This window comes from Abrus precatorius, unplaced genomic scaffold (genome assembly GCF_003935025.1).
Source record: "Abrus precatorius isolate BTA unplaced genomic scaffold, Abrus_2018 Scaffold3, whole genome shotgun sequence".
Lineage (NCBI taxonomy): Eukaryota > Viridiplantae > Streptophyta > Magnoliopsida > Fabales > Fabaceae > Abrus > Abrus precatorius.
Genome location: NW_020874373.1, coordinates 30,493,800 through 30,508,755, shown reverse-complemented (window position 1 = coordinate 30,508,755; position 14,956 = coordinate 30,493,800). Strand labels below are relative to the sequence as shown.

The following is a 14,956-nucleotide window of genomic DNA, read 5'->3' as shown; positions in this document are numbered from 1 at the left end:
TTGAATAATTTTTTTACTCAGTACTTTTTGTTAATTGTTTTGAGATTAATCTTTTTAAGATGTTGAGATTATCGAGATGAAATTTGTTGTTTTTTTCCCTTTTCTAATAATGTTATTTTTATGCATATAATTAGAAATTGAATCCTTGTCAATTTGGTTAAATGACTTGACTACCTATTATTTGTATTCAAATTGAAAATGAGCTTAATGTGCAGGGATAAAAATAAGTTTTATATTTGATAACAATGTTTGAGTTGATCTTTATATTTTACGCTAATTCTGTATTAATTTTAGTGTTGTAAGGCAAAAAACAGTGGATATGATATTAAAAATGATTTCACGTATAATGTCTAATTTTAAAAATAATATAAGAATTTAATTAAAGAAAGGTTACATATAAAAACTGAAGAAATATATATTTCTTATAATGACTGAACATAATTTGAACGAAGACAAATGTTAACAATAACATTTTGATACTGTCTTTTAACACGCCATCATTAAATAAAATTCATATTAATTTCCCTGAATAACTTGAAATTACTTTTTATTCGTATAAGCAATAAGAGATTTCCTAAATAATAATAAAATTTTCAGTCGAAAAGTGTTGTACAACTTGCTTTTGCTTTTACTCTTTTCGTATGAAACCAAACTTAAGATTTAGAATAAACAAAAAGAAAAGGGGAACATAGCTAAACCCTCACAAAATATAATTAGATGAATACATTAGCCGCTACCACAAATAATGCACCGAAGAGAAAAGTAAAGGGAAAAAGCACTTACTTGCTTTATTGACACTTTTAAACTTAATACTAACATTTTTGCCTCTTTTTAGTAAAACGTTTCTCAGCAAAGAGTGTGAATAACTTTAGCACTTGAAGAAGATAATAATAGTTTACTTACCGAATTGGAATCTATCTCAGTTTGTGCTAGTAAATTTAATAATTAACGCTTGAACGTGAAGTAAAATATATTGTTATTGCATAATTAAATAGTTGTAGCAATGCCACACACAACCTTATCAAATAGGCTTCTTCGACATCATCAAAGCACATCACAAGTTGTCCTTAAAAGCACCACCAACTAACAAGCTTTTTCAAATGGCAACATTTGGTGCAGTGCATGGCAATCATGGCATGTTCCACATTTTGAACTGTTTCAGTTGTGGTCTAATTGAAAGAGGGCATAAAAAATATCACACCCTTTAATCATAAAAAATAATGTTCCATGTAGCTTGTTGATTTACGTTCACGCTACCATACACTAAGATGATTATGTCTACACATTAAAATAGTAAATAAAAGGAATATGTGGATGACTTTGCAATACATTATCATCACCATTAACCTTATAGGATAACAATGCAGAAATTTTTGCTTTACGCCAAAAATTGTTGATTAATTCAATTGCCAGTTGGTAAGAGCCTTTGTTTAAATCATTTTTATCAAAATAGTAATAAAAATGGATGTTCTAATGTTTCTAATATTTAACTTACTTAATGCTTCTTTATGCGCCAACTTCTTTTTGTGTATAAGTTCTTGTAGCAATAAATGATAAAAGAAACAAAATGATCAAGGGCTTGTTTGTTTTACAAATGTTAAAAATATATACTTCAAATTAATTTATGTATGTATTTTCAATTATATTTAATAGATAAAGATCAATTTTATTGAAATTAATGCACATCAACTTTAAATTAAATGGGCACTCCCATGAAGTTAAATCCAATAAAATAAAAAATGATCCCATGTTCCTATCCATGCACTCCCACCTTTTGGTTTACTTTGTGGAGACAGAATGACATTGAATCCATAGAGTGAATGAAGAGGTACAGAACAAGATGATGGGGCAGTGGAACCTTGTGCATCAAAATTTGAACAACAAATCCACTCTTGGCTTTGAAGAAGTGTAGATTACCATAATAATAATTATTGGGTGTCTATGACTTTTGCATGCGCACGCGTAGCTGAGAGGCAAAAGAGCTCAAGAATGATATATATATATATATATATATGTGTGTCTGTGTCTGTGTCATAAATGCTATGATGCCCTGTATATATTTAATGAATCACCAAAAACCTCAATAGTAGAATCATGTGCTTTCTTTAATGATAAATTATTTTTTAAAATGTATTCATTCCCTCCTCCTCCTCCTTCTTCTTCTTCCTCTTTCTCTTTATAAATTATTTTTTAACTAAGGATGAATTTAGAAAGCATGTAAAAGAGGAACCGAAAATTAAAATAAAACAATTGTATTAATTAGTAAATTTTTTTACATTATATGGGTACAATTAAAATAAATTTTTAAAATGAAAATTTAAAATAATGAAATCACATGTTTTTTTGAGGGTAATGAGAGATATTTTTGTTGTCCAAAACAACACTTTCAAAATTAAAGAATAAATTATGAAAATAATGTATATGAATCAATTATCAATTTGATGTCAAACTTCAAATTTATAATTATTAAAATATTTTAGTATAAACAATTGAATATGTTGAGATTGATTCAATTAAAGGAATATCATTCAAGAAAAAAAAAGAGATCAAAATTTCAAAATTTGAGATGTTTAAGGTGAAAAACGTTAGCACATATAGAGAGAGTAGGTTGAAAAAGTCTTCACTCTTAAAAATGAATACTTAAATTTAATGTTATATGTATAAGAATAAATTAATGAATTAGAAAACTACATATAAATTCTATATATGAAATATTTAAAAGAAATGACCAAGGGAGACCCTTGCTCTTACTTAAATTCATCTTTGCCTTAAGGGCACATATTTGACAATTATGTGCAGAGGAAATAGGTATTGGAAGAGCTTTTCTCTTAAGTGAACCTACTTGACTAAACTTAAGATTATTTAGGGTTTAAAGTATATCTACGACTTAAGACCTAAATACCTTATTTTTATTGTGAAAAAAATATTTACTCTCCTAAACTTTATAGCTTTTATAATTAGATATTTTAAATTTTAATTTTATATCAATTGATTCTTAAATTTTATACTTTTTGCAATTAATTTTCATTTGCTAATTTATATTTTAAAATTACAAACATTAAAATGTGTGGTGCATTTAAAATTTCACTATTACAGGCACCTTATTATGCTGTAGTTCATTCATACAGTTGCATTTACCTACAATTAGAGATTACAGGACACTTTTTTGTCAATTAGTTGTCAGGGTTTGTCTAAATTATCTAATGAAGTAAAAAATAAATAATCCTAATACAATGTTTTAATTTCATTAGTCTACATAGGATGAAGTTATTTATTCATGAAATAGCTTAAACAAACCCTACTCCTATTTTCCAACATAATTTCCAATGAAACTTATCATTTATAATTGATTCTTTAACTAATGTTTTTAAGACACTAGTTAACAATACCTTTTTCATCTGACATATGACCACGTGAAGCCTTAGCATTTTCACAAAAAGTTGGCCATATCTGAAATAATTGATAAAACAAGCACATCCTTCATGCCCAGAGTCCACCATTAATGACTTGCAGTCAACAAGCCAAATCTCTACTCATCATATATCGCCTTTAATAACATGAATATTAGAAAAGTTTAGTCTTTTTTTATCATTTCATTTTCTCATCAATTTAAGTTTAAAAATTTCCCCCTCCTCTTATTTTCTTTCCTTTCAGGTGAAGGAAAAACCATCAACCTAAAAACAATACATTACAATAATAACAAATATTTTATTAATGCAACTACATAAATCACCCGATAGTATTCAATTCGATTGAACCTAAAAACAGTACATTAGTATGGAAAAAAGGGACTCCAATACTTCTCACAAGTCACCCCCAAACAACCTCTAAGAAGAGAAAAGTAGCCAAATAATAACAAAAGTTTTTACATTTGGTACCACAAGAACAGTATGTATAGGGAATTGATAAAGCCCAAAAATATACTCTTATCTCCTATGTTTCATTTACAGTTTCTTTTATCTCCCGTTTGGGCCAGGGCATTCACTATTACATGTTCAAAATAAAAAATCCTGTGTTAAAACTATTACACGCTCTTTTCTTTTCGGTTGTCCTTTGCATGGACACACATCAAAGTTAAGCCCCAGCACAGTCACATTTGTCACATCCTTTCTTTTGAACCCTTCCCAACTTCGATGTTTCACCTTGCGTTTTCCTTCCACCTCTTCCTCCTCCTTCACCACCTTTGAGATTAATGTCCCTTCCCTTATCATTTTCCGTATGATAACTAATCATCCCAGCTATTCTCCCATCCATCTTTGTTTGATGATCTAGAAGTAAGGCCATTTGCAGAGATGCTTCCTGCATGATGTACAGAAGGTGACTTCACTGCAACGTTGTCGTCCCAATCATCATCCCATCCCTGATCCCAACCTTCAGCGGATTCCACATTGGTAGCCGAAGCAGACTCAGGCAAAGCCATTTCAAGTTCTTGATATGGGACCTCATCGTGCCGCTTCTTCCTAAACATGCAGCAAGCCCATGTCCCTCCAAAGACTAGTACTGTCAATATGAGGAAATAGGCACCATTTACTGGTGTTAAAATTTTCTCATATGAAGGAAGACGCAAAAAGAAATTCCTTTCAGATTTATGAGTAACCATGTGAAGCACACAATCCCCTTTTCCGGCATTTAAAGTCAGTTGGGTAGTTTCACTTCTAATTCGTTTGATGTTGACCTGAAAAATAAGAGTGCAAAACCAGTAAGGCAGTTGCTGATCTGAGGCGTAAAATGAAGGCTTCAGCAAAGAACCTATGAAACCAAACATCTTAAACAAAACATTGAGCAAACAAGCTTGAAAAGATGGTCTAAGTACAAGAGATCACCCTGCTCTTCCCAGCCAGAGGCACAAGGAAAAAGGAAGAAAGGATGGGCACAAGTTCAATAGTGATGATGGAAGAGCAACACAACCACAAAGGAGGTGGTGGAAAGAATTGACAGGATTTCTACGTATTACAATTTAACTTACTACAAGGTTTGTAAAATGCATTCCTTTCTTATGGTAAGTAGATACAAACAATACATTATAATCAAACTTCATACATAAAGGAATCAGATTTCATAATTTCAATTGTTCCGGAGTGTGACAATAAGTTTGGGGAGATTTAACAGAATGAACTGAAATGGAAATTAAAAGAAAGGAACAGTTATTAACCCTTCATTTCAATGGATTATAGTAGTAGAAAGAAGGAAAACCAATGGAATGATGTGTTCCTTTCCTTAGGAACACCTCACTTTCAGCCTACATCCCTTCAATGGAAGGAGAGAAAACGTAGAGAAATTGGATGAGATTTAATTAACAATTAGTTTACCCTGCCAACAATAAAAAAGGTTTTAAAAAATATGAATAAATTATATGGTAAACAAAAAAATATCTAAAGTCTCTTTCCTTAACTTCCTTTCTTCTATGATCCAAGTATGTTGATTCTCTTCCATTCCCTAATAGCATAATAACTGTCACATTTCTTCTGTCCATAAATCCAAATGAACTTTAAGATTCCGAAATTTCATTCAACAGGGAGTCATGAAAATGATTAAATTGATTCAATAGTTGTCAATTTATTCAAAACACTGTCAAATGTTTACTTATATCTTTTAGCAATATTTTTAAGCAAATGAGATGAGACTGTGACCGGGAATTTATTTGTCCAAAGTAATGTTATGTTTCGTTTGCCTCACAAAATAAAACAATGAGATGAGACTGTGGCTAGGAAGCAGTACATCTCAAGCTGTGGTTTCAGTTTGAAGCAGAAGGGTATGAAGAATAAAAGAGTACCTTGTACATAATAAAAAACATCAATTAAAAGAAGGAAAAAAAACTGTCAGCTTAAGATAAAATGACTGATACCTTCTCTGTTTTACTTTTCTCAACATCTACAACTCCAAGGTTATTTTCAAAATCAGTACGAAGCTTCACTTTGATGATGCCTTCTCCTCTATTTTGAAGAAGAACAACCAAGTATTTGGAATCTGGTGGTTTTTACAAGAAATAAGAATACAAATAAGTACATAATGCTAACTTTGTGAAAGCAAGTAATATTAAATTAATAAATGTCATTGACCTATAGTTTTAACACAAGGACTGTGTTTCAGTACACCTTAAAAATTACTGGATAATATTTCTTCAAGTGCCCCATTTACTGGAAATATAAATACAATAATTCATATTGTTTGTGTGTCAAATAAATAGTACACAGCAAAACATTAGCTACTAGTTGCCTAGGGCCCTCAGAAAAACAAAGGGTTATACTAAAGGAATATTCTATCAATAAACAGCATCTAAAATAGAGAGGAGCATGCAGCACTATTGCTTCCTTGGTTTGTTCACATGATGATCAAGGACCAAAAGTTGCAAACCCACACACTGAATAGTCAAAGTTCTGATAGTAAGTTACAAATTAGCCCATCATGCAAAGAAGACCGCTGGAGGCACCAGTGAAAAGAATGGATGACATGACTTTTAATTTGGTGAAAAGTGATAGCGAAGACCCAGGAGAACTTAGAGGAAATTACTAAAAGAGATCTATTGATTAATAATATTTCTACAATTTGGTTTTTAACCGAGCTTATGGCATTGTGTGATCTATATAGCCGACCTAATTTAGTAGAATACGACTTGGTTGTTGTTGTTGCTATATAGAAGTTTAGTCTTTATCTTACAGGCAATCATTTCTTAAATCAAAGTGAATAGGATTATAGTAATCCACTAACCCTGATCCAGCATCTTAAGCAGAGGATGATTGGTCCCAGTTCATGAAGTAGTTCTAGCACTTAAAAGGAATTATTGGTTAAAATAAACAAGTTATTTCTACTTTAGCAACAATGAACCACCTTCTTTTTCAACTAAGATTATCAACACAAAGGGAATGGAAGATAATAAATACTCCAAAAACTAAAGAAAAGAAAAGGCAAACAAAAAAAGGATCAAAAGTTGTCAATGTAGAAAAGCTACCCAGTCCCTCAGCATTCTGTAAAAGCCACACCTGTTAAAAAAACCAGGTGCTTCACAAAGTATGGAAACCAAATGCCTAATCTAGTTCAAAAATCTGATTACTTAAAGAGAGGTACTAAAAAAATGAGAGAAATTCACTCCAACAAAGTGTAAGTATAACAAACAATGCACATTGCCACAAGAAAAAAAAATGCCCTTTTCACTTCTACCATAACCAGTAAATTAGTCATAAAAAACTGGTCTGAGAATTTAAGACACCAAAAATTCTCTGAAAAAGCCTAGCAAAAAATTCCATGTAGACTGAATGCAGAACAACATAAAAATAGAGAATGGACAGATTAGTTCAACCACACAGAAACAATTGATTAAGCATTTGGTCACTGACTTACCAATCTCTGAAAATAGTTAACCAGTTGAGTGGCTGTTGTTCTTGAAATGCAACTACCAATAATTCCATTTTTTTTTGTAATTTTTATAAATTTTACTTACAGAGAGCATCATTTAAACTGTCACAAGTAATAGTTTAAAACTTGAATCACTGGACTACGAGCAATCGCAAAGGCTAACAGGGAGGGATGGAGGGGCTTTAAGAAATAAATAACTACAAACAAATGGGCCAGTTTTGAAGTCTTTAGCAATTATTTCAATTTGAAAAACTAGTTCTTTATCTCACATGATATTGTTAGCTTCTATCTCAAAATTAGTTCAAATAAAATAAAAATAAGTTTTACTAGTCAAAATAAAAAGTTCCCTTAATTCTCTTTTGTTTCCTCTTTTTATCTTACTTCAAATTTCTATAGAAAAAAAGGTCACCAAGATTTACTTAACAAAATTTGTTATTAAACTAGTTCAAAATCAAAATTTAGACAATCTAAGAATTATTAACATCTAAGAACAAATTCCATTTTTACATTGATTTATGAAACCAATTTTGAGACTTGCCAAAGACTTCCATAAGAATGCAGATTATTCATATACATATACATTGCTCAAAGCCAGGCATTTAATGCAAACATATGTAAAAAGAACATAATAATTTTGAATCAGTGAAAATTTTAAAACCAAGTTAAATTCAATAAACCAAGTTGTTCTTTTCTGAAAATTGTCCTATAAATAGTAGAAACAGGAAATTTTTTTCAGTACTCATGCAGTATGTAACCCCCCTCCCTTCCCTTTCAAGCAGAACACTTGTTATGTATGGTTATTTTTCCATAATGTAATTTTTTTTTCTAAAATAAACATTAGAAAAAACTGCTAAATCAGGAAATACCAATAATTTGCTCCAAAATAGCAGATGAACTTCATCTTCCATTTTCTTGCATAAAAGGTGAAAAATAATGTTTGCAGAAAAAATGGCATCCAGAGCTTTGGAATAAAATAAACATCCCTGACAGCAACATTCACATTGTTGCATATACAATAATCCTAAATCTATGTCCAAGGGTAATCTTTCAATCTATATTCTATGGTATTGCCGAATGGTAAGGTAGGTAACTTAATTACCAGTATTCACTTTTCAACCACACTTAATTTTCTTGTAATTGTATATTCTAAACTGGAACATACAGTTAAAATGACACTGCCGATTTGGTTAATACTATCTAACTAGAATTCCATATCATTCAAGGACTAAGTAGTTTAATAAGGCCATCCTGAACTAAGCAAACATTTGTCCTAGAACCAAATTCTCTCTTCATATGTGTCTGTCCTCCTCCTACTTTTTAAAACAAAGTACAACTAATAACACTTGCATTGAAACATTAAAAAATAAATAAATTAAACACAAACACACACAAACAAATATTGATTAATGGAAGGACTAAATGAAATGATCAAAAGCAAGACGGAATATTGAAAAATACCAATTTTAGAAATGCAAGCAACCATGTCCCCTTCATCTGCGCAAATATTCAGCTCCTTACAAGTCTCAGTGGTTGTAGTATGTGAAAAACTTAAACCCTCTTTTTTTCCCTTCTTTTCTGCACCCTTGTCAACAACATCAGGTTTTTTGGGCACAGGAGGTGCAGTTGCAGGAGGAGGTGTATCATTGCTCCCATTTTTACCACCTTTTCCATTGTCCAATTTGGGCACAGGTTGTGGCTGTGGAACTGGCGAAATATTAGTGTGTCCATTAACCACTTGGCCCTTGTTTTTTTTACCAACAGAGTTTGGATCCTAAAGGAGACAACTTTACTCAACCATCGTAAGAAAATAAAAATGAAAATTAAATTGAAGCAATTCAAAGCAAGAAAGCATAAATAAATATAAATAAATAAATAAATAAATAAATAAATGAATAAATAAATATATATATATATATATATATATATATATATATATATATATATATATATATATATATAAACTCACCTGTTTTATGTTGTCCTTTGGATCCAAAGCAACCAACTTTCTGAGTTCCTGAACAAAGGAAGCATCGGAAGCATCAAACAGAATCAGAGACGACAACAAAATTGCCACTAACACGTGTCTTCCCATTGTGATCGAGTTGCAACACCCTCAAGCACACCTTTGATTTCAAACCAAAAAATAAAATAAAATTGCAAGGAAAGCGGGAGGGGAAAAAAAACCCAGAAACAATATACGAAGAGAAATCAGAAGAAACCCTCTTCCGGAAAATCAGTAGGTGGCGTGGAAGTGGGTAAACGGATGAAAAAAGGGCAAAAGCCTTGGGAATGGAATCAGAAAGAGAAAGAATAAGAAGAGAAAACTGGGCTATTTTCTATTATTACTATTAATTTTGGATTTGGAATGGAACGAAGACTCAGTGATTTGGGAATTACGAAAAAAGAGATGACTTGACGCCAAGTCTGCTTCAATAACAGATACTCTCTCTCTCTCTCTCTCTACGTTGGAGGAGAGAGATGGAAACGAAACAAAGAACGCGTAGACGGAATCTATGGGCCGTTTTTGTTTTGGACAAGGGAATCTATGGGCTATGTTCATTTCGAAGTGGGGTTGGGTTTTGGGCTTGAGGATGGATACTAAGAATGCATGTTCATGGGCTTCTGTTCATTATTTGAATGTCTAATTTTTTTAGTGTATACTAACCTAATATTTATTTGGTGATTAAACAGAACGGAAATAAAATGAGTTAATTGTATTAGGTAACTATAAAGCAGAGCAAGACCTAAGATGTTTTTTAAAACAGAACATAACACTATATTCAATTACATATGTACTTAATGTTTGGTTGAACATAAGAATATAGATAATTAATTTATAATATAGACCATTTAATTTTTTGTTATCACACCTTATGCTTTTACCGGAAATTTTTAATTCGCTTCCATTTAATTGAGTTTCTTGCTGTTATGGATTCCTGGCTCCATGTATTTTGTTGACATTGTTGTTGATGAGGAATTGTAATAACATAATCGTTTATGTATACATATTGAATGAAATTGATGTGAATTTTGTTAAAGTTCTATTTGTATTAGATTTCAGCCAACGTCCTTAGGTAATTTTCCCAGAAACTGATATTTGTTTTGTTATTTATCTTGAACTTTATATCCATTTTACTTGACTTTTTTGTCTTTTTGGTCTTGAGCACCTATGTTGTTTGGTTTGCTATCTATTAGACATACATGTTCTTTTTTGCAACTTATTTGGTGGCACATAATATTCCTAAAGAAGCATGCAAGGATGAAACATATTTCCCTCAACAAAGAAAGAATAAAGCGTTGCTGGAATACAGACTTATATAATCCCACTATTCTTTTGTCTATGCAATTTGTGAAGTATTTTTATTTTTATTTTTATTTTAAATCTAGATGTCTAATTAATAACATTTTTGGTAATTATTATACTGAGGAAATAAATTTAAAAACTAATATAATTTTTATTAAAATTACAATAAAAACTAATAAATTAAATTTTTAATTTTTAATAAAAAAATTGTACTTTAAACTCTTTAAACATTGTCATGATTAGCAAAACTAAATTAATAAGTCAAATATTAATCAATGTCTTAACGAAAATCAATATTAAAGGTCAACATTGATTTTTACTGTGAAAGTGGAATGTTAATTGAAAATAATACTAAAATTTGAAAGTATATATTTAAGTCTCAAGATAATGATATTTTTATTTCTAATTCTGAAATGAGATTCTGGTATGAGAAAAAGAAAATAATAATAATAAAGAACAATAATATTTTGACACCATCTGTTTGAGTGAAAGAAAAAGAAGGATAGAAAAAAAAGAAAAAAATATGTGATAAGTAATATTATATAAAAAGACGAGAGAGATAAAAATAAGTTATAAATAAAAATGTGAAGAAATATTATTTAATGAAAAATAACCGTTGATGTAATATAAGAAATAAATAAAATGAAAAAAAATTAAATATATATAAAAAAAGAAACTTAAAAATATCATTAGTACAAAAGTACTAAAATTAAATGACAACCATTGAGTGATTACTTTAATCTTGTTTTATTTAATTTTGATTTTGGATCCTTTAGGTGGGAGGTTGGTCAGATACAAAAATATTTAGGTGGATTGCATCGAATTTTCTTATAGCTAGTAGTTTTATAACTTCAGATATTACTTTCTTGTTTTAGCCAATACCTTGTCATATGTACCTTTATATGTTCTCACCACATAAACAAGTTTGTACTTAGCGTATTTTCTATCAAAACTCTTGTTAAAGAACAATAAGAAAGGAAGAGAGTAAAGGAAGTAAAATGCTTCAAGAAACTCCACTCTATGATAGGGAGAGAAAGAAAAAGGACATGTATTTTTTTTGTGGTGATGATAAAGTGCAAGAAGGAGAGGGAAGAGTTAGAGAATAAAGACGAGGAGAGGAAGGTGAAATTGGTGTCTTCATTGATGAGTGAGGAAGGAGTATGACTGACAACAAATGTAAGCATATTGTATAATTTATTAAAAAATTATCATCTGCATTTGACAAAGTTTTTACAGGAAAAATATAGAAAAAATAAAAAAATACATAAAAGTACCAACCACACATATATTTACGGAAGCAGACCCATTCACTACAGTATGCATTGGGACAGCCAGAATTCGATTCCTCGGGAATCGAAATCTGGACTCTTTTTTTTCAATTTTTTAATATTTTTATATAATAAAATAAATTTTATTATTTAAATTATATTATTATATTTATATTTTGTCGTGTGACAATGAATAAAAATAATAATAATATTTATTTTATATGTTTATTAAAATTTATTTTATATAATTATGATAATAAATAATATTTTTTAAAAATAATTAAAATATTTAAATAATAAGTATATTATTTTAGATAATAATGTCAATGCTTAAATTTTTTATATTTAAAGAATAATAATTATATTTTTAAAAATTAAATAAAAATATTAAATTTTATTCTGTTTATTTATTTATTTATTTAAATATATAATTTTGACTTAATATTTAAAAATATTAATATGATAAAATGATATTTTGAATAAAAATTTTATTTTAATTAAATTAGTTTTTTAAAAATTGATATTATTTAATATAATAATTTTAATACCATAAACCCTAAAACTTTACTATTATAATTTTTAATAAATTTTATTTGAGAATAAAAAATTTATTTTTAAAAAGTAAATAAAATATTAAATTATAAATTATTTATTTATACTTGAGACAAATATTTTAAAATTAACGTTTTCATATTACTAAGGTAAAATTGATAAAGATAAAGTGTATTAAGAAAGATGATAACAAATTCATAATAACATTAATAGTTAACTATCTCCGTTAATGGTGGTCAGTTCCACAACAAGGGCGACGTCTGTGACGTGATGAGTTTTGTCGTTGTGATTATTGCTCTGGGATTTCAGGATGAACTTGTGGAGGATTTGGATCATCATGAAGGTCTAGCTGTTGGAATGTATTTGATGAATTACCAGATTCATTAGCAAAATCCAGTTAGTAAAGAGACTGCATGTAAGTTTGTGCTGAAGATGGAGTTGTTTAATAAGTTTGTAAAAAAAAATCCTCCGATATTGTTGCAAACGAATGTCTTGTGTTAATTATGTTTGTTTTTGGCGTAATGTTCAAAGAAATTGATGTAGTCTCGTGGTACGACGGTGTGGAAGTCTTATCAATTTCAAATGTGTTGGTAGTCCTTAATTGTTGGTCGCTCCTCCTTGGATCTTGTAGTAGTGGTGGCACAGATAGGAAATAGATGAAATTGACAATGTACCATTCCATGTATTCTTATATGTGACACAATGGGCCTTGCATTGGATGACCCGTTAATGTCAGCTCACATCTGTTGTTCCATCTCTTGATTCATTGAGCATGTCTTCTAACTCAATTTTCATCATGTCTTCCTCTCATGTCAATTTTATGAAGGTCATTCAAATTATTCGGTGGAGAAGAGACTTCTTAGAAGAGACAAAAATGTAATTTGACTTTATCTGTACATGAAGTCCACAGTTGGACATCTCTATATGCTTCCATGGGTATTGATGTTTACAAGTCTTGATATGGCATCCATAAAAACTACAAATAAACTTAACTTTGTTACTTAAGATGATGTGTAAAAGATAAGAAAATAGATATGAAGAGTTACCTGATTAGCTTGAATATGATCAAACATTGATCTGTACCCCACAACATCATTGTGAGATTTATTTCGAAAGTTTAGTACTCTACCCCTGCTCCATCTGCACACAAGAGAGTATGTTGGTAGATTACTAGAAATTGGCGCAATATATGACATGCGATACCATGCCCAAGACATTAACAGTGATGAGCAACCACCCATTGTTTTGCTATCAATTTCCGTGGCTCTGCACATTTTCCTGTACAACATAGCTAAATAAGCATAACCCCAACTATATCGTCTTATTCTTCTAAGATTAGTTAATAAAGCTAAATACATAAGATGTACTTTATTGCCTGTTTTGTCAGGCATCAAAACACCTCCAATTAAACCTAGTATATAAGTCCTACAATGAGCGTGAACTTCTTCTTCATATAGTTCTTCTAGTAATGGCAACATGTTGTCTCTCAGCTACTTCAGTTTAAGCATAGAGCCAATAAGTGACTCTCCCTTGACTGGCACGATACCGAGATATGCGTAACATATTTCCTCCCAGTCAAACATTATTGGAGCAATGACTGGTAAATCATCAACTCTTAGCCCGAGTTAAAGTGCAACATCCTCCAGGGTTATGGTGCACTCCCTTGTTGGAAAATGGAATATGTGAGTTTCAGGTCTCCACCTCTCAACCAAAACTGTTATCAATGCGTGATCCACCTTAAGATGTCTTAGTTTTGCTACCCCAGCAAAACCAAATTGTTCAAGTATAGGAACAATTAAATGACTGAGTTCTGGCATTGAATGACAGAAAGATGAAATCATGTTTTCAATTTCCTGCATTTATTAATACATTAGCAACATTCTATGTAGAATATTGATTTACATATACAGTTAATAATGCTAATGTGTAAAACTTACCGTTCTTCCAATGAAGGCGGACCTGTGTTCATTTTGCTTCCAGAACAACATTTTTAGTAATGGAAGCAAAGACAGAGAGACAGAGAGAAACAGAGAACAAAGATAAATGCAAGTTTGAATGAAAACATGTGGCCTTGGATGAACATATTTATAGATAAACTTTGTACGAGAGAGTAGCCTTGGAATCTTGAGAAGTCACTATCTCTTGATCTGTATGAATAGAGAGGTCACCATCACTCGTAAAACGTGGTGAAGCATTGAATGACTGAGAATCCAATGTACCATTATAAATAGCCATATTCATATTCATTTTTTTCATTCAACTTTCTAAGCTTGTTCTTTGTTCTTGTGAACCTTCTCCTTCTAATTCTAAAAATGTCTTCAATTTATGTCATTGTTCACTCTGATAATGTCATTAACCAATGTCCTTATGAAGGAGTCACGTTCACCTCATCATCAGCCAAATTGGTACATCTAAAGAGAGGAGTGACTCTACAAAGGCTTAAGAAAGTCATCCACACAAAACTCAACTGAGACGAAAA

General features: G+C 30.5%; 1 protein-coding gene across 1 annotated transcript; it reads right to left on the bottom strand.

Annotated features, from left to right (window-relative positions):
* Window positions 1-3,692: 3,692 nt before the first annotated feature.
* On the bottom strand, window positions 3,693-9,809 carry LOC113862701. Its single transcript, XM_027495832.1, has 4 exons — window positions 9,320-9,809; window positions 8,812-9,124; window positions 5,846-5,967; window positions 3,693-4,675 (listed from the first exon to the last, which is right to left on the bottom strand). The coding sequence occupies exons 1-4, from the start codon at window positions 9,443-9,445 to the stop codon at window positions 4,226-4,228; spliced, it is 1,011 nt and encodes a 336-aa protein (XP_027351633.1). The 5' UTR covers window positions 9,446-9,809; the 3' UTR covers window positions 3,693-4,225.
* Between the last annotated feature and the right edge of the window lie 5,147 nt (window positions 9,810-14,956).